General features: G+C 41.1%; 1 protein-coding gene and 1 long non-coding RNA gene across 4 annotated transcripts; one reads left to right on the plus strand and one right to left on the minus strand.

Moving 5' to 3' along the window:
• The first annotated feature begins 673 nt into the window (after positions 1 to 673).
• Positions 674 to 17,193, plus strand: Ets97D (DNA-binding protein Ets97D). 3 transcript variants are annotated; one of them, XM_028321525.1, is made up of 11 exons: positions 674 to 978; positions 2,145 to 2,240; positions 4,419 to 4,540; positions 5,562 to 5,709; positions 8,576 to 8,744; positions 10,951 to 11,076; positions 11,820 to 11,893; positions 12,142 to 12,230; positions 12,621 to 12,756; positions 15,632 to 15,785; positions 16,586 to 17,193. In XM_028321525.1, exons 1-11 carry the CDS (start codon positions 846 to 848, stop codon positions 16,707 to 16,709), a joined length of 1,371 nt encoding a protein of 456 aa, XP_028177326.1. In that variant the 5' UTR covers positions 674 to 845; the 3' UTR covers positions 16,710 to 17,193. The 3 variants fall into 3 exon arrangements, with proteins under 3 accessions (XP_028177326.1, XP_028177327.1, XP_028177328.1); XM_028321526.1 differs by lacking the exons at positions 15,632 to 15,785; positions 16,586 to 17,193 and adding an exon at positions 13,115 to 13,267 and having other exon boundaries at positions 12,621 to 12,701; XM_028321527.1 differs by lacking the exons at positions 15,632 to 15,785; positions 16,586 to 17,193 and adding an exon at positions 13,100 to 13,267 and having other exon boundaries at positions 12,621 to 12,686.
• A 103-nt stretch (positions 17,194 to 17,296) lies between these two features.
• On the minus strand, positions 17,297 to 19,809 carry LOC114365072 (uncharacterized). The gene is made up of 2 exons (XR_003656908.1): positions 19,193 to 19,809; positions 17,297 to 17,416 (listed from the first exon to the last, which is right to left on the minus strand). It is a non-coding gene; the product is annotated as an uncharacterized LOC114365072 (long non-coding RNA).
• Positions 19,810 to 20,521: the final 712 nt, after the last annotated feature.

Below are 20,521 nucleotides of genomic sequence, written 5' to 3' on the forward strand. Positions count from 1 at the left end.
ATGTAATATTTTGTAAATACAAACGTATCTACATACCTAATTAATAGAGTACCTACTTAATAATAAAGTTGTTGTTTACTTTCTTTAATCATACTAGCAATACCTACAGAATAATACTGAGGTGAGGAACTCAAAGGGTTGAGTGTGAGTTTTTTTCAAACGCGCTCACTACTTAGTGAGCGCGCCAAAAAATGACATTAAAATGTATGACGTACTGTACAGCGCCCCTAGCGGGAAACTTTCAAAAACTAAAATTTTCATACAAATTTTAAACGCGCTCACTAGAAACTCACACCAAAACTCACACTCAGCCCACAATGTAGTGACGAAGTTTGATGTAAACTCACACTAAGCCCTCTGTTTATTAATTTTTACCGTTAATAAAGTATTGAATTATAAATTATTATGCGTTGATGTTTTCTTTTCAACAATTTTTTATCCTTTAATTCCGAGGTGATTTCAAAGAGGATGGACAGCATATCCCCACACGCTGGGTGTCAAAACAGGGGATGTACACCGCGGGGTTATTAATTTATTCATTTATTGACAAGTCTCTTAACATTTTATGAGTCCTTTTTCAAGCGTAATATCACTAGATATTTTCGGAGTATCAGTTACAGAACACTAGCACATCACTAACATCATAGACTATAGAGGCGATGTGTCAAAAAAAGGTTGATGGCTTCCGTTTTGGCGCACGCGGAAGTGGAATTGCTTGTTTCCTTTTCCTATAATTTTCAAATTATTCATCATCAAGGGAAAAAGTTTTATCAGGGGTGAATTGTTGTATTTTTGTTTGACGCAACACGTACAAAGTTGTGTTTGGTGTTGTTGGCTTTACGAAGATGGAAGTGACGGATTTTAGTGATATATTGAGTGTCAGAACGATAAAAATGGAAAATAGTTTTGATGAAGCAACAGGGGTGGAATCTTCTGATCCGCTGATGGTTCCTCATTTTGTCACGGAAAGTGATTTAGGTAAGTCCTAGCAGCTTTATGAACGTGACGCCACCTTACGTTTCTTGCTCTGGCCCTTAGCTCTGGCCTATCAAATAACATTGGGAGTATTACTTCCTTGTCTTTGACCTTCTCACAATGCAAATTGGTATTGTTATTGTTTTTCGAATAATTTTTAATGTCTCGAGTCTTCAAATGATGATGATGATGAGATGCTCTGTACCACAGTTCTGTACTAAGATTTTTGATGAGGTTTACAAATAAAAACAATGCCAACCACTGAAATTAAGAAAGATACTGTTGTATTTTTGCTTTTATTTAGGTTTTGTAGAAAAGTAAGTACTATACAACATTGACCATTTTCAGAATATTCACGATTTGTAATAGCTAGTTTGTTCCGGCGTTTCTTCTTAGCACTTGCCACATGTTTGTCTTGAAGCGCTGGTAGGGCCCAAAAGATAAGGAGAAGGAGACATGAAAGTGCCCCATAAGGGCTACCTTTTATTTTTTTTATCCCAACTAATATTATAAATGCGAAAGTAACTCTGTCTGTCTGTCTGTTACGCTTTCCCGCTTAAACCTCGCAACCGATTTTGATGAAATTTGGCATAGAGATAGTTTGAGTCCCGGGAAAGAACATAGGATAGTTTTTATCCCGGTTTTTGAAACAGGGACGCGCGCGATAAAGTTTTTCTGTGACAGACAAAATTCCACGCGGGCGAAGCCGCGGGCGGAAAACTATTATTTAATATATTTTGACGTTCATAAGTGCCACTTAGGGTCTAAACTGCATAAATATTTTTGATTTTAGATTTTAGTGGAACCCTGAGATCGCCGGTGTTTGTTGTATGGAGTTTACCTTATGAACGTCAAAATATAGTTAATATAAAAAAAGAAAAGGTAGCCCTTAGGGGGCACTTTTCATGTCTCCTTATCTTTTGGGCCCTACCAGCGCTTCGAGACAAACATATTTTTGACGACAGATTTTTGACGTTTGTTAAAGTAAAAGTAAGATCGTACAACTCAGCCTTAGCAAATCAAATCAAATCAAATCATTTATTGCATTGCATTAGAAGTATCGATTTTATCCCAAAAAAGTAGTAGAGTATAAAACTATACTCAAAAAGATGCTTTTACAGATTAATCACAAAAAATAGTTTGCTTAAATATCCATAATGAAATTACAGGTTTAATGCAGTCCGGGGCTGAAATGCTACAGACACCGTTGGCAGTGTTCGACACAGCTGACGATGATGATACCATGCAGAGTAACGAATCCAGCGGTAAGACATGTTTACGACCAGGGTTCGAAAGGATAATTATCTTGATAATAACAGATGGATAATTATCAGTTGATAATAACAAAAAAATGCGCTCGTAAAAGTGAACTGTATTCGAAGTTTTCAAACTCGTGTGGACTGTGGTGGACGTTATTTAACATAGATAGTTCTAAAGGTTCTATATTGGCTCACATAAAATTCTTTATTCTATTCTTTGTCTTACTACCGATTTGTGTTCATAATAATCTCTCTTCATAATTTTATTTTTCATACTTTTTTTATTCATACATTTTTATTACTACCATCGGAGCTCATAACATTTAGTAATCATAATTTTTTTATCAATACTGTTACTACTAAGAACCATTTAAAATACATAATTTTTATTTTCAGATCTTTTTTCTTCATATCATTCATTGATCATATTGTTTTAATTAATAATGTTGTTACTAAGAACATACTTCAACTCATAATGTTGTTGTTCAGAATAATTTACTTTATAACAGACATACTCGTATCTTTAAAAAAATCATATATAATTTAATAGAGTAGATAAGCATGCAGAGCATGCAGCATGAAAGCAAGCATGCAGCATGCATTGGTATCTCCTCGTCTCCGGCGCTGCGGGATGTGCAGCCCTTCCGCCCTTGCGTAACGAGGCTCAGGCACCCACGCTTGCTTCCGCAGCTTCGGCTTTTTGGATCGCCATCGGCGCCTTCGGCGCCTCGGCGACCAGCCTCAGCCGCTCCAGCTCACCCGGGCGCCTGAGCCTCGTTACAGCGGGCGAGGGCTGCCCTCCCTCCGCGCCTCCGGCTTTTAAATTACACTCTAGGGGTAGGGCAGACAAGACTACGTGGAGTCGGTTTTGCAGCGATTCGTTTCTGTCACGTTAGTTTTGTGGCACAAAATATTGCCTGTTTTGGACCATTTCAAATTAATTTAATGTTAAAATACGATTTAATACGAATATAGACATCATGATTTTCAATAATATGGATAAATACACTTATGAGTAATAAATTTATGAAAACAAATATTAGGATACATCACATTTATGAATATTATACTTATTTATTCGAATGATTATGAGTTTCGATCATTAGAAGTTCAAAATATATGAAAACAAATATTAGTAAAAACTAAGTGTATGATTAGTGATATTATGAATATCAATGATTATGTTTTTAAATATGTAGGTTTTAAATTTTTTATGAAGAATGATCATTATGGTATCAAATTGTATGAGAAATATTTTCGGACCTCCAATGATAGGAATTGAAAAGTTATGTAAGAAAATGCGCTACCAGTTCTAAAACCTATCTATTTAGCCCCATAACGATCACTCGTTAACTAGCGTCAAAATATTTATCTATTTGCCACAACGCTTTATGCGACTAGCGACCAAGAACATAACGCAACATTCTCAATGTAACAAACATCAGAATTTCTTATGAAACAATATGACAAATGTATCTTACACTGTTAATAATTATCCGATAATTATCACGAAACGTAATTATCTTGATAATTTCGAACCCTGTTTACGACATCTATTCCTTTTCGGATTGTAAAGAAAAGCAAAAAGAGGTTATAAAATATTAATTTTACAATAGGGATGATGACTGGGTAATGAAATCGAAATTCTATTTAGTTCGTCAGACAGATAATAAAAAAAATTCTGACATATTTTTTAATTTTTTTCATAATCGAATTATTATAGTATTAATATAATATGTATTGAGTTGAAATGTCACGTGACGTCACTTTTCAGTAAAAAATCTACTCAAGCGTGCCGTAACGAGCCATTTTAACTCGATGTAGCACTGTTATTATTTGATTATGAAAGAAAATAAAAAATATGAGTAATATTTTCTAATTATCTGTCTGATGGACAAATAATTGAAATTTTGTCATCTAGCCTATTGAGTATACAAGTAACAAATATTAAAAGACATTAAGATTTAGACACCGCCTTTATCCGAAACTTTTGAATCGGTTTCGGTTACGGATATTTTTTTATTTCGGATATCCGAAAGTTTCGGTTATGGTCACGGATCTCCATAACATCAACATCCCTGATTTAGACTCCGCCTTTATCCGAACTTTTGTATCGGTTACGGATATTTTTTATTTCGGATATCCGAAAGTTTCGGTTACCTGATTATTATGTATTATTTACAGAAGAGGTGATAATCCAACTGATGGACATCCGCACACGTCTATCAAAGCTGAGAGCGATGTTAGAAGCCAGGCTGGGCGCTGACTTGGCCGACTATACGTTCTGGTTGCAGGACGCTAAGATGGTGGGTATATATAACGCAACTGCAACGAAACTGCAACTTTCTGATGATTCTTATGAATGAAACTGAAAGTTTCAAACTGGTCGCGTCATGTGTGGTCTCTCAACGGACGCTATGGCAGAAACTTAGATGCAACTCAAAAGTAACTAGCAGTTGTAGTTTCGTTGCATTTGCGTTTCACCGTCTGTTCTGGGCCTTACACATAACTAATTATTTGGAAATTATCAATAATGTGTCTGCCAAATAAATACCAAGCTCAAGTAACGTACCAAAATCGGGCACCAACTCCAAAAATATACCCATAGATGTGCAAAGTAAATTGTTCAAGGAAATATTAATTTACTAGCGGCCGCCCGCGACTTCGTAAGCGTGGATCCCGTTTTACCGCTTTAGGGAATTTAGTCTTAGTGAGCACCTACGTTCTGAAAGGAACCCCCATGCAAAATTTGAGACTCCTAGCACTTGTAGTTTCTGAGATTTCGTGATGAGTGAGTCAGTCAGTGCCCCTTCGCTTTTAAAGCCCGGTCTGTGAGCACGTAGAATTTTGTCCAATGACCCCAAGCTACCCATCCTTATCGCTCGCGCGTAATTATATTGCTGTCGCGACTGTGCGACGCGCGCCCGCAGTGAGTGTGCGAGCGCGACAGCAACATAATTACGAGCGAGCGATAAGGATGGATAGCTTGGGGTCATTGGACAAAATTCTACGTGCTCGCTGACCAGACTATACAGGGTGTTAGACGTTAGGTAAATGGGTATATTAGCCGACACTAGCCCATGTTAACATGAGCATATAAATGGTATGGTGAAGTCAGAAATTTGATATCATCATTTTTTTTTTAATTTTCATACAAAATAAATTTTATTAAATCCGATTTGTATGAAAATAAAAATAATTAAAATGAAGATATCAATTTTCTGACTTCACCATACCATTTTTATGCTTATGTTAACATGGGCTAGTGTCGGCTCATATAACTATTTACCTAACACCCTGTATAATATTTCTTTCTTTCTCCAACAGCTGGAAAACCACAAGACCCTCGTCGAGCAGTGCATTAGAGGCGAGGGAGTTGTACAGGTCAACATTCAGATCAGCGCTACGGAGAGAAAGATCAATATCCTGGACGTCCTCAAGCCTGACGAGGAGATGACGCGCCCGACGCCCGACTGTGAGTACGCTGGGTGGACCGACGACCTCGTGAAGGTAGCGGGAAGGCGCTTGAACCAGATGAGGAGATTACGCGCCCGCGGGTCGAATGGTGAGTACACTAGGTGGACCGACGACCTCGTGAAGGTAGCGGGAAGGCGCTGGATGCAGCTGAAACATCATCATCATTACAGCCACAAAGATAGAGTACACTAGGTGGACCGACGACTTCGTGAAGGTGGCAGGACGGCGCTGGAACCAGATGAGGAAATTACGCGCCCGCGGGTCGACTGGTGAGTACACTAGGTGGACCGACGACTTCGTGAAGGTATCTTGAAGGCGCTGGATGTAGCTGAAACCAACTCGGAAGGACGCACGACAAGCTAGTGGCAGTAACACTCAACAGATGGCGGTGACACATGATTGACTATGGCACACACCACCGCGCCTACAATCCTGCATCGCGGTGACGAAGTTTTTTACCCTGCTTAGTATAAATAGAAAGACCGAGGTGGTAACTGCAGGAAGAATTTACATGTAAGCTTCCTTAATGTGGTTGAACATCAAATCCCATGACATTCTTCATCCTGTCATAGACTCACCATAGATGCAGGTCGCCCGACTGTGAGTACGCTAGGTGGACCGACGACCTTATGAAGGTAGCTTGAAGGCGCTGGATGTAGCTGAAACCAGAGGAAGGGAGAAGTCGCGACCGCCGGCCCGACTGTGAGTACGCTAGGCGGACCTACGACCTCGTCAAGGTAGCAGAAGGCGCTGGATGCAGCTGAAACCTGTTGAGGAGATGACGCGCCCGATGTCCGACTGTGAGTACACTAGGCGGACCGACGACCTCGTGAAGAGAGAAAGCAGGAAGGCGCAGGATGCAGCTGAAACCTGATGAATAGATGACGCGCCCGACGCCCGACTGTGAGTACACTAGGCGGACCGACGACCTCGTGAAGAGAGAAAGCAGGAAGGCGCTGGATGCAGCTGGAAACTAAATTGAAGAGATGCCGCGCTCGAGGTTGACTGTGAGAGTACACTAGGTGGACCGACGACCTCCTGAAGGTAGCGGGAAGGCGCTGGATGCAGGTGAAACCAACTCGGAAGGACGCACTACAAGCTGTTGGCAGTAACCCTCAACAGATGGCGTTGACACATGATTGATTAGCACACTCCACCGCGCCTACAATCCTGCATCGCGGTGACGAAGTTTTTTACCCTGCTTAGTATAAATAGAAAGACCAGGATGGTACTGCAGGAAGAATTAACATGTAAGCTTCCTTAATGTGGTTGAACATCAAATCCCATGACATTCTTCATCCTGTCATAGACTCACCATAGATGCAGGTCGCCCGACTGTGGAGTACGTTAGGCGGACCGACGACCTTATGAAAGTAGCTTGAAGGCGCTGGATGTAGCTGAAACCAGAGGAGCAGAAGTCGCGACCGCCGCCCGACTGTGAGTACGCTAGGCGGACCGACGACCTCGTGAAGGTAGCAGGAAGGCGCTGGATGCAGCTGAAACCTGATGAATAGATGACGCGACCGACGCCTGACTGTGAGTACACTAGGCGGACCGACGACTTCGTAAAAGTAGCAGAAGGCGCTGGAACCAGATGAGGAGATAACGCGCCCGCGGGTCGACTGGTGAGTACACTAGGTATACCGACGACCTCGTGAAGGCAGCTTGAAGGCGCTGGAAGCAAATGAGGAAATGACGCGCCCGGTGTGTGTACACTAGGTGGACCGACGACCTCCTGAATATAGCGACTGGAAGCAAATGCGGAGATGACGCGCCCGATTGTGTGTACACTAGACGGACCGACGACCTCGTGAAGGTAGCTTGAAGATGCTGGATGCAGGCCGCTGCCAACCGGGCGATGTGGAAGTCATTGGGGGAGGCCTATGTTCAGCAGTGGACGTCCTGTGGCTGAAATGATGATGATGAAACACTTAAACGTTTCTTTCTTCTGTCATTTATCGAAGAAGGCTTTAGGCTATACAACATCATCCTACAGCCAATAGAGGCGGAGCAGTAAAGAAATATGTTTCAAAAACGGGTTTAACAATCAAACTATTTTCACGCGTACGAAGTCGGGAGAAAGAATTATTTTTTAGATACGTCAATTAGTTTCCAAGATATTTAATTTTAAATGTGCGGGCGGGCGGCCGGCCCTCGCTCCATGCCCGTGACGTCATAGTACAATACTCGCAGTCTTGTCGACTACGCGGAGCGATAGAAAATTACGTCACACACGGTCACGTGACACGTTATTTTTGCACACCCAAAGATGTGTTTGGTGCAGGCCGCTACCAATCGATCAACATGGAAAGCATTAGGGGAGGCCTATGTTCAGCAGTGGACGTCCTATGGCTGAAATGATGATGATGATGATGAAAGATGTGTTGTGAACTCTTTGGTAACTATTTGACGCTGGCTTTCTTTTTATATTCCCTCTCGGTCCCACCGCTGCAACTCCTGTGGAGCCAGGATCTACAGCTTGACCGCCAATAACCCAACCAGTGAAGCAACTGTGAAACAACCGCCTCTGTGGTCTAGTGGTAAGACCACCTGCTTTAGACACAGAGGTCCCGGGTTCGATTCCCAGTGGGGGCAGATTTTTCTGTTCGGCTTGGTTGGTGGTAGGGCTTGTTCTAAGTCCGCCTGGCTAGCTACCACCATCTTACCTAAGTCTGTCGCCATAACAACTATGTTAACAGCATTGTTGTGTTCCGGCAGTTAGAGGTAAGATAGCCAGTTCCTCCGTGGTTGAGGATTCCGGGTGTAGCTCGCTTCCACCTTCGGCCTGATCGTCACTTACCATCAGGTGAGATACAGGCCAAGAGCTTCCTGGTTGTGGATAAAAAAAAAATTACTACTTTCAGACCCAGAAGACGAAGAAGAAGACGAAGAATGTCTTCCTCAGACGGAAGACGAAGGTGCCGTGGATATGGAGGCGGTCAGCGGTCAAACTGAGTCCACAGTCAAGTGGGTGGTCGACGCACAGTTCAAGCACGACCACAGGGTCAAGATACCCGACGACCCGCGGCTGTGGTGAGTCTGTGACAAGTTTTGTTACCTCTATGAGATACAATTCACTCAATACACCACTCATAACACTACACACAAATTCACTCAATACACCACAAACACACTAACTAAGAATGTATGTTAATACTTTTGGAAGAGCGGTAACCTCCTACTACAGGTATTCTTATACTTAAAAGGATGGTTACCAAAATACGAGGGCTGCACTAAAAGTATCGGGAATGGAATATTTCCACTGTTCCAGTCATATTAAAATCTATTTAATTGCAAAGTCCAGGGTTTTAAAAATCGTATACCATTTATTTATTTAAAAAAAGATTCTCGGTCGTATCACAAGGTCTTGTCAAACTTGTTTAGTCGTTGAGAAAATGGAATTGACTCGAGAAAATTCAAGAGCGATGATTTATTATGACTTTTGAAGTGGTTTAACACAAAAACAGTGTGTTGACCGGATGATTTCTGCATTTGGTAATGAAGCCCCATCCAAAACCACAATTTATCGCTAGTTTCCTGAATTTCAACGTGGACGTGTCAAGCTCAGTGATGATCCCCGTCAAGGTCGTCCAAAAACTGCAGTCACCTAAGAAAACGTTGATGCTGTGCGTAAGCTGATTGAAGAAGATCGACATGTGATATACCGCGAAATTCAGGCAACTTTAGACATTGGCATGAGTCAAATACAAATAATCTTGCATGAACAATTAGGTGTAAAAAAGTTGTTTTCCCGATGGATACCGCATTCGCTCTGTGAAGAGCAAAAAGCGGCTCGCGTTACTTGGTGCGTCAGAACTCTCGGGAGATTACATGCAGGATCCTCAAATGCTGTATACAACATCGTATCAGGTGACGAATCATGGATATACGCGTACGAACCCGAAACAAAAAACCAGTCACGAGTTTGGGTGTTCGAAAATGAATTAAAGCCAACAAAAATTGTTCGTTCACGGAGTGTTGCAAAAAAAATGGTGGCCACGTTTGTCTCCAAAACCGGCCATGTTGCGACTATTCCTCTTGGGGGACAAAGAACGGTTAATGCAGATTAGTATGCTAGCATTTGTTTGCCACAGGTCGTTTCTGAACTCCGTAAAGAGAACTGCAACCGCCGCATCATCCTCCATCACGACAATGCGAGTTCTCACACCGCGCACTGAACAAAGGAGTTTTTAGAGCAAGAAAACATAGAATTATTAGTCCATCCGCCGTACAGCCTCGACCTAAGCCCTAATGATTTCTATACTTTCCCTTAAATAAAGAATAAATTGCGTGGTCAGAGATTTTCATCACCTGAAGAAGCTGTGGAAGCCTACAAAACGGCCATTTTGGAGACCCAAACTTCCGAATGCAATGGTTGCTTCAATGATTGGTTTCGTGTATGGAAAAATGTGTCAAATTTCGCGGAGAATACTTTAAAAAGCAATAAATACATTTTTAAATAGTAATGTTGTTTCACTTCCTTGATTCCCGAAATTTTCAGTGCCGCCCTCGTATCTTGTTAATCAACTTTATTTATAAAATAAAACATTTTCATTTTTTCATTTTCATGAGAATCATTGGCGTATCTAGGGTCAATTTTCAGCGGGAGCTGGCCCCATTCTAGGGTGGGCCTAGGCCCCAGTCTGGGAATGTAAGGTTTTTTGCCCCCACACGCAGTTCTAAAATGACTATAGAGTTATACAGGGTGTTAGGTAAATGGGTATATGAGCCGACACTAGCCCATGTTAACATGGGCATATAAATGGTATGGTGAAGTCAGAAATTTGATATCATTTTATTTTTTTACATTTTCTACAAAATAAATTTTATAAAATCCGATTTGTATGAAAATTAAAATGAAGATATCAATTTTCTGACTTCAACATACAATTTATATGCCCATGTTAACATGGGCTAGTGTCGGCTCATATACCCATTTACCTAACACCCTGTAGAGTCAAGATACCGGACGACCCGCGTCTATAATGAGTTTTGACAAGTGTTGTTACATCTTCAGTAAGCCGTCCTTATGCTGTGACGCCGGCCAGGATAGATCCGATTTATTATGTAACCTATTATTGGTACCGTTTGAAAGAGCTCGTGAAGCACTTTCAGGATCAGTAACCAGTTTTTCGATATCTTGTATAGTTTAGAAATAATCGAGTGAGATCACTTATCGTTTCCACCCTGTATGTATGTAGGTTAGTTTCTGAAAATAAATGTATTCCAATATTCCCAGGTCGGTGCAACACGTGAAGCTGTGGATCCAGTGGGCCGTCCGGCAGTTCAACCTGGCCGGCGTCCGGCTGTCCGACTGGGCGCTGTCCGGCGCGCGCCTGTGCAGCCTCAGCAACAAGGAGTTCAAGTGAGCACATGTAGATGCATAAAATATACAGTGCAGCGTGAAGCGTGGATACATTAGTGAAGCGTGGATGCAGATGTGGTTGCATATACAGTGCAGCGTGAAGCGTGGATGTAGATTTAATCGCATATACAGTCCAGCGTGAAGCGTGGATGCATTAGTGAAGCGTGGATGTAGATGTCGCATATACAGTGCAGCGTGAAGCGTGGATGTAGATTTAATCGCATATACAGTGCAGCGTGAAGCGTGGATGCATTAGTGAAGCGTGGATGCAGATGTAATTGGATATACAGTGCAGCGTGAATTCATACTGAGTGCAGATGTAGATTGTAGATGTCGCATATACAGTGCAGCGTGAAGCGTGGATGCATACAGTGAAGCGTGCAGTGTGGATGTAGATTTAGTCGCATATACAGTGAAAAGTGTATATACAGTGCCGCGTGAATCCGCGTAATGCAGATGTCGCATATACAATGAAGCGTGAAGGCATACAGTGAAGCGTGGATGCACAATTAGTCGCATATACAGTGAAGCGTGGATGTAGATGTCGCATATACAGTGCAGCGTGAAGAGTGGATGCATACAGTGAAGAATGGATGCAGATTTAGTCGCATATACAGTTAAGCGTGGAAGCAAATGTCACATAATTATACAGTGAAGCGTGAATGAATACAGTGAAGCGTTGATATTTTAAAATTATGATGTAAGAAAAAATTGTAAAAATGTAATTTAATTTTTTGTTGCAGAGAAAAAGTGCCATCTGATCCTGGAGACATATTTTGGACGCACTTCGAATTGCTAAGGAAATGTAAATTTATTGGTGAGCAAAGATTTATTAATCAAATAATTTAAACTCATAAAAACTGTTTCTACATTTTGGGAGTAAGTGTTTCTTTATTTGTAATTCATTTTTATTTCTACTAGTACAATTTTTTTAATCACTTCAAAAAAAGTTATAGGCCCTTTTCTTTCTATAATTTCAAAAAATAATTTCTGCAAACAAAATCATAAACTTATAATCGTTTAATGTTAGTGTAGATTAGTTAATAAATAATATATATTTCACAGCTGTCGTGCAGAGTGAAGAAAGCCCGGCGAACAAAGACCCTTTAGAAATAGACAATATGCAGCAGTCAGCCATAAAGAAAAAACCAAAGGTAAGGTAAATGCATGAGGTTCTTATCATAATAGCACGTCGGCCATGTCGAATACAGGCGCCTTAATGTCTTAAAAAAATGTTTTTTTTCTCAAAACCTATCAAAATAAAGGGATTTTTAAGTAGCTTACAAAAATGGTATGTTATTTAACTAAAAAGATTAAAATAAAATTATTCTTGATTATTATAAAATTATTATAAAAATTGATTAGAATAAAACAAGCCTTAGTGTTCCCAAAATAATGCACATTTGTGAACACTAAGGCTTCTATTTATCTTTTAAGTTCATTTTTACGCAGTTGGGTTTTTTGTTTTTAAAAGAAAGAACTGCTTTCTAAGATTTTTTTAAAGTTTATTCGTGTTGTTTAATATTAATCTTATTGTCTTCCAGCTAACAGCAACTCGCTCCGTGCCTCCAGCGGAAGACTTACCAGCGCGAGCCGGCAACAACGGCCAAGTGCAGCTGTGGCAGTTCCTATTAGAACTGCTCACCAGCGCTGAGCATTACGACGTCATACGCTGGCACGGTAAGAGCCCTGTGTAGTTAGATTAGTGCCCTGTAAGTTTCGTTGAGTGACCTCTTTAGTTAGATTATTGCCCTGTATGTTTCGACGAGTGACCTGTGTAGTTAGATTAGTGCCCTGTATAGTTTGATGACTGCCCTGTATGAGTTTGATGACTGCCCTGTATAAGTAACGTTATACGCTGGCACGGTGAGTTAGATTAGTGCCCTATATGTTTCGACGAGTGCCCTGTGTAGTTAGATTAGTTCCCTGTCTGCTTTGGTGAGTGCCCTGTCTACTGTGGTGATTGGCCTATATGAGTTTGATGACTGCCCTGTATAAGTAAGCGACAAAGCGACTCGGCCAAGTGCAGCTGTGGCAGTTCCTATTAGAACTGCTCACCAGCGCTGAGCATTACGACGTCATACGCTGGCACGGTGAGATAATTGCCCTGTTTCGAGATAATTGCCCTATTTCGAAGAGTGTCCTGTGTAGTTAGATTAGTGCCCTGTATGCAGGTCTTTACTTCGGCGAGTGCCCTGTATATTTCGGTGGTTGCCCTGTATAGTTAGACGAGTGCCCTGTGTAGTTGGATTAGTGTCCTGTATGTTTCGTCGAGTGACCTGTGTAGTTAGATTAGTTCCCTGTCTGCTTTGGCGAGTGCCCTGTCTACTATGGTGACTAATGGTGAGTGCCCTGTCTACTATGGTGACTAATGGTGGGTGCCCTGCCCAGATAACAATTTAAACTTGAATCTGACTTGCAGTAAGTTTGATGTATCAAAAATGAAGCTTTGTTTCAAATTTGCCATGGCAAGTATGTAAACTTGAGGCAAGTTTAAATCAAACTTTCTAGTTTCCGAGCGACAAACTTGCATTAATGTGTTTCTATAAAGTATATGCAAGTTTGCCTTAACAAACTTGCATTATGTCTGCTTCTATAAATTATATGTAAGTTTGCCTTAACAAACTTGCATTATGTCTGCTTCTATAAATCTGTCTACTATGGTGACTAATGGTGGGTGCCCTGTCTACTATGGTGACTAATGGTGGGTGCCCTGTCTACTATGGTGACTGCCCTGTATGAGTTTGATGACTGCCCTGTATAAGTTAGCGACAAAGCGACTCGGCCAAGTGCAGCTGTGGCAGTTCCTATTAGAACTGCTCACCAGCGCTGAGCATTACGACGTCATACGCTGGCACGGTGAGATAATTGCCCTGTCTGCTTTGGTGAGTGCCCTGTCCGCTTTGGTGAGTGCCCTGTCCGCTTTGGTGAGTGCCCTATATAGTTCGGTGGATGCCCTGTATAATTCGGTGGATGCCCTGTGTAGTTCGGTAGATGCCCTGTATAGTTCGGTGGATGCCATGTATAGTTTGGTGGATGCCTTATATAGTTCGGTGGATGCCCTGTATAGTTCGGTGGATGCCCTGTATAGTTCGGTGGATGCCCTGTATGAGTTCGATGCCTGCCCTGTATGAGTTTGATGACTGCCCTGTATGAGCTTGATGACTGCCCTGTACAGTTTGATGACTGCCCTGTACAGTTTGATGACTGCCCTGTACAGTTTGATGACTGCCCTGTATGTGCTTGATGACTGCCCTGTACAGTTTGATGACTGCCCTGTACAGTTTGATGACTGCCCTGTACAGTTTGATGACTGCCCTGTATGAGTTTGATGACTGCCCTGTATAAGCTGCCCTGTATGAGTTCGATGCCTGCCCTGTATGAGTTAGCGACAAAGCGACTCGGTCAAGTGCAGCTGTGGCAATTCCTATTAGAACTGCTGCCCAGCGCTGAGCATTACGACGTCATACGCTGGCACGGTAAGATAATTGCCCTCTTTCGATGAGTGCCCTGCATAGTTCGGTAGATGCCCTTTATAGTTCGGTGGATGCCCTATATAGTTCGGTGGATGCCCTGTATAGTTCGTTGGATACCCTGTATAGTTCGGTGGATGCCCTGTATAGTTCGTTGGATACCCTGTATAGTTCGTTGGATACCCTGTATAGTTCGGTGGATACCCTGTATAGTTCGGTGGATGCCCTGTATAGTTCGGTGGATGCCCTGTATAGTTCGGTGGTTGCCTTGTTTAGTTAGACGAGTGCCCTGTCTACTATGGTGACTAATGGTGAGTGCCCTGTCTACTATGGTGACTGCCCTGCATGAGTTTGATGTCTGCCCTGTATGAGTTTGATGACCACCCTGTATAAGTTAGCGACAAAACGACTCGCTCAACGCCTACAACAGAAGACTTACCAGCGCGAGCCGGCAACAACGGCCAAGTGCAGCTGTGGCAGTTCCTATTAGAACTGCTCACCAGCGCTGAGAATTACGACGTTATACGCTGGCACGGTGAGATAATTGCCCTGTCTGCTTTGGTGAGTGCCCTGTATAGTTCGGTAGATGCCCTGTATAGTTCGGTGGATGCCCTATATAGTTCCGTGGATGCCCTATATAGTTCGGTGGATGCCCTGTATAATTCGGTGGATGCCCTGTATAGTTAGACGAGTGCCATGTATGTTTCGACGAGTGACCTGTGTATTTAGATTAGTTCCCTGTCTACTGTGGTGAGTGCCCTGTATGAGTTTGATGACTGCCCTCTATAAGTAATGTCATACGCTGGGACGGTGAGTGAGATTAGTGGCCTAAATATTTCGACGAGTAATCTGTACATTTCGACGAGTGCCATATTTCGATGGATACCCTGCATATTTCGACGAATACCGTGCATATTTCTATGAATGCCCTGTATATTTCGACGAGCTCCCTGTATATTTCGACGAATGCTCTGTATATTTCGACGAATACCCTGTATATTTCTTTGGTAGCTCTGTATATTTCGCCGGACACCCTGTATATATCTTTGGTAGCTCTATATTTAGACATGCTCTGTATACAGGTACCGAAGGCGAATTCAAGTTATTAGAGCCTGAAAGAGTGGCGCGCCTATGGGGCGCTCGGAAGCACAAACCCGCCATGAACTATGAGAAGTTATCGCGCGCGTTGCGATACTACTACGACGGGGATATGATAGCCAAGGTGCCGGGGAAACGGTGAGTTATTCGTTTGGAATACTATACAGGGTGTTAGCTAAATGGGTATATGAGCCGACACACATGGGCGTATAAATGGTATGGTGAAGTCAGAAAATTAATATCTTCATTTTAATTATTTAAATTTTCATTTATAAAATTTATTTTGTATGAAAAATAAAAAATTAAAATGACACCCTGTATACTAGCTTTTGCCCGCGGCTTCACCCGAGTGAAATTTATTTTGTCACAGATCGTCATAAATTATAGCCTATATGTTATTCTGGGTTATAATCTACAGAGTGTTAGGTAAATGGGTATATGAGCCGACACTAGCCCATGTTAACATGGGCATATAAATGGTATGGTGAAGTCAGAAATTCGATATCATTTTATTTTTTTTAATTTTCATACAAAATAAATTTCTTAAAATCCGATTTGTATGAAAATTAAAATAATTAAAATGAAGATATCAATTTCCTGACTTCACCATACCATTTATATGACCATGTTAACATGGGCTAGTGTCGGCTCATATACCCATTTACCAACACCCTGTATACTAGCTTTTGCTCGCGGCCTCACCCGCGTGAAATTTATTTTGTCACAGATCGTAATTTTGTCAATGTGTTTTGCCAATAAACCATATATCTATCTATCTAAATTATTGCCTATATGTTATTCTGGGTTATAAACAATAATACTGTAAAGTTTCATCAAAATCCGTTCAGTAGTTTTTGCGTGAAAGAGTAACAAACATCCAGACGCGTGCGTTTTAGCATGGGAAGTTTTCTCAATGTTCACTGTCGGCCATCTTTCAGGTTCGTGTACAAATTCGTGTGCGACTTACGTCAGCTGGTCGGCTACGGCGCGGGCGAGCTGGCAGCGCTCGTGCGAGACCTCGCGCAGCGCGAGATGCTGCTCTCGTGCGGTGTGGACGGATAGTGTACACTTACCCTATCATGTGGACGGTAACTGTGCATTTACCCTATCATGTGGACGGTAACTGTGCATTTACCCTATCACGTGGACGGTGATTGTACACTTACCCTATTACGTGGACGGTGAGTGTACACTTACCCTATTATGTGGACGGTAGGTGTACACTTACCCTATTATATGGATGGTAGGTGTACACTTACTCTATTACGTGGACGGTGAGTGTACACTTACCCTACCATATGGATGGTAGGTGGACACTTACCCTACTGTAACTTTTGTGGCCACGCGGTTGGTGACTGTACACTTACCCTATCATGTGGAAACGTGAACGGTAGGTGTACATTTACCCTATTATGCGGACGGTAGGTGTACACTTATTCTACTATGTGGACGGTAGGTGTACACTTACCCTACCATGTGGACGGTAGGTGGACACTTACCTGACTGCTGCTCTAGTGGCCACGCGGAGCATGCTTGGACATTTACCCGATCTCAGTAAATTGACGACACACTCAAGTCTGTTTTCACCATCAATCCCTAATTTTTAAGTGACCCCTAAGATAACTCATAACAGGAATTTTGTTTTCATAGAGATCACTTAAAAATTAGGGATTGATGGTGAAAACGGACATCAGTCACCCATGTATCTCCCATTAAATACTCCCTAACCTACCCATTAAAAACCCAACCCACTCATTAAAGACCCACACCTACCCATTAAAAACCCAAATCCACTCATTAAAGACCCACACCTACCCATTAAAAACCCAAACCACTCATTAACCCTTCATTTGGCAGTGATGCTTTTAAGCAACAACCACTTTGAATATTTCTACAGCACCAAATAATAAGTTTTGTGCAAATAATTCGATTTTGTTACGAAGCTTAGTTCAGCAAAACACTAGTAAATCGGTCGTCGACTGAGTTTTGAGTGATTTCATATCCATATTTCTGTCAGACGCCAAGATGACGCGCAAAGAGATTAACAACGACGGAAGTTTTATGATTTTGTACTATTTTATCATCTCTAATTGTTTTTGTTTTGTCAAAATTTTATTAATTATAAATCAAACTAATCATATAAAGCAATATTTGGCGTAGAAACTGTGTTTTCTAATACATGACATGCTTCCGAACCTCGATGTTGCCTAGAAGCTACAGTGCCAAACATCTAACAAAATAGGTTTAGCTTTTTGTTAATACAAAAGAGTGTCATGTATTACATGAATAATGTTATAGAGACCTTTTGTACCCTTTGCACCACCGGCCTGCACCACTGGTGGTGCAAAGGGTATTTTTTAATCCCTTTTGCACCACCAATAGTGCTGCCCTACCATTAACTGTAAAACGATTATCTATAATCATATAATATTAATATTACAAAGAGGAAAGATTGATTGTTTGTTTGTACTGAATAGGCTCCGAAACTACTGGACAGATTTAGACAACATAACATAAAAATAAATAACAACCATTCATACCTACATATTTTATAACGAATAATATTCCTAAAGTACCAGGGCAACATAATCATAAAGGAGCTATATCAAATTCTTCTTGGTTGATCCGAGAAAAAAACATGTATAGCTCCTTTATGGTTATGTTGCCCTGGTACTTTATTCGTTGTATGTAGGATGTAGGTCCGGGGTATCGTGGGTTTGAAGTGAAATGTTTATAGGCACTTACACACACACAAATTAAAACTTTTAGGTAGGTTTGATTTATTTATAACAATTAAATTATTAAGTATTTTACAGTCTACTACTAGTTTTACAGTCGATGGTAGCACAGCACTATTTGTTGGTGGTGCAAGAGGGATTTAAAAATACCCTTTGCACCACCAGTGGTGCAGGCCGGTGGTGCAAAGGGTACAAAAGGTTATAGAGATGGTATAGTAGGTAATTACTTTTGATGCAATTATGGACCCTGTCGGGCACAGCATTTTAGGAGAGAGGAAGAATTTGCTGTCTGTCTCTGTGTTGTCTGTCTTCACACTTATACCGCTGAACTGATTTAAATGATAAACACATTTTTCTTGCGTTGAAGTCAACAACTATAGCAGATAACGGTAACATACCAGTTTCAGAAACTAAAGAGAAAATAAAAAGCCAACATTGGCTCGGCATATTGATCGTGAAGTATGATGACATGCGTCATCTATCAAATGTGGGAGAAAAAGGTCGTTGTCGACTTTGCGAAAATGCCCAAAAAAACGTTTAATGCATAAAATGTGAAATACGATTGATTTTTTTAAGATTTTCATATAAAAAAAATTATTCTATAATATATCTCAATGTTTTATTTAAGTACCCCTATTTGGCAATGTGGTAAATAAGCAACAATCGTTTTTCGCGAAAATACCAACCAAATATTTTTTTTACTATTTTTCTTAACTTTATTTGATAGTAAAAATTAGGTCTAAATAGATTTTATTGAAAAAATCAAACAATTTGTGTCTTGCCAAATGAAGGGTTAAAGACCCACACCTACCCATTAAAATTCCCAAACCCACTCATTAAAGACCCACACCTACCCATTAAAAACCCACACCTACCCATTAAAAACCCAAACCTACTCATTAAAGACCTACAACCGCCCATTAAAAACCCACGCCCCCATTAAAGCCCCACATCAACCCATTAAATCGCTATTGATCCATTTGATGAGCCCCAAATCACTCGCTCACCAACATTACAATACCACAATGTATACCCATACATTCCTATTATACCAGATACTAAAATAATATAATAAACATACGAATTTATAAAATTAAAATAAATTATGATGATTTTGAAGAAAACAAAATAAAAGTGCTATATGGGTAGAAGACAAAATAATATTATTTTGCTTTCGTTTTGAGAATATTTTTAAGTGATTTATGTTTAATATTCTGAAACATCTCTAATAAAATTGGACAATGATTTCTTTGCATGCACACTTCTTTTTTTTATAAAATTGTATTGATTTATGTTCTGTAATCGTATGATACGAACTATAGGTCCAGAGCTTTAACTCAGTCAGTTCTTCAGTCAGGGGTGACATTGACATATTATGACATATAGATGACCCACGCTGAACTGTCCCACCAAACTCAATGACAGGGGGGCGCTACCATCGTTCAACTATATGGTTTCCAACATGGCAAAAATCGGAACCAGCGATCCGGTATTGACGGTGGCGCCCCACTGTCAATGTCATGGATAGGACAGTTCAGTATTTTGGAACTATAGTAGGTATACAAATTTGAAGAAAATCTGAAGTCTCACTGACGTTTGACGTTAAAACACCCTCTCGTACCTCAGGCACTGACGTAGTTAAACCAGAGTAAATACTGCAACTCCCCGCTAATCCCCGCTAAATTTTGTCAGTGTGTGCGTGCGCGCCGCATACGTATATTGGCGCGCTCACATACAAACCGCGCTCGGTGCGTTTCTATGAAGATGACCTACTCATTTGTATTTACTCTGGTTAAACGCTAGTCCTATAGTTTTGAGATTGTTTTTGTCATGTTAAAACCTGAAAAATAAAATAAAAGCCTCGTTAAACAGACAGCCTAGATGGAAGTGAAATTTAGGAGTATAGTTCCAAAATACTGGATTGTCCTGTCGATGACATTGACAGTGGGGCGCCACCGTCAATACCGGATCGCTGGTTCAGATTTTTGCCATGTTGGAAACCATATAGTTGAACGATGGTAGCGCCCCCCTGTCATTGAGTTTGGCGGGACAGTTCAGCGTGGGTCATCTATACGTGTGGCATCTTTCATACATTTTTTACCACCACTTACTTATTTGACAACTCAATTGATTATT

Source organism: Ostrinia furnacalis, unplaced genomic scaffold (genome assembly GCF_004193835.3).
Source record: "Ostrinia furnacalis isolate ACB-3 unplaced genomic scaffold, ASM419383v2 OfSCF7552, whole genome shotgun sequence".
NCBI classification, from domain to species: Eukaryota; Metazoa; Arthropoda; class Insecta; order Lepidoptera; family Crambidae; genus Ostrinia; species Ostrinia furnacalis.

Bases quoted from the DNA above. Each gene is read 5' to 3' on its own strand.
- Ets97D (XM_028321525.1), top strand. From the start codon at position 846: ATGGAAGTGACGGATTTTAGTGATATATTGAGTGTCAGAACGATAAAA. The intron at 2,241-4,418 runs GTAAGACATGTT...TATTATTTACAG, and splicing joins GCAGAGTAACGAATCCAGCG to AAGAGGTGATAATCCAACTG. The intron at 11,077-11,819 runs GTGAGCACATGT...TTTTTGTTGCAG, and splicing joins CTCAGCAACAAGGAGTTCAA to AGAAAAAGTGCCATCTGATC.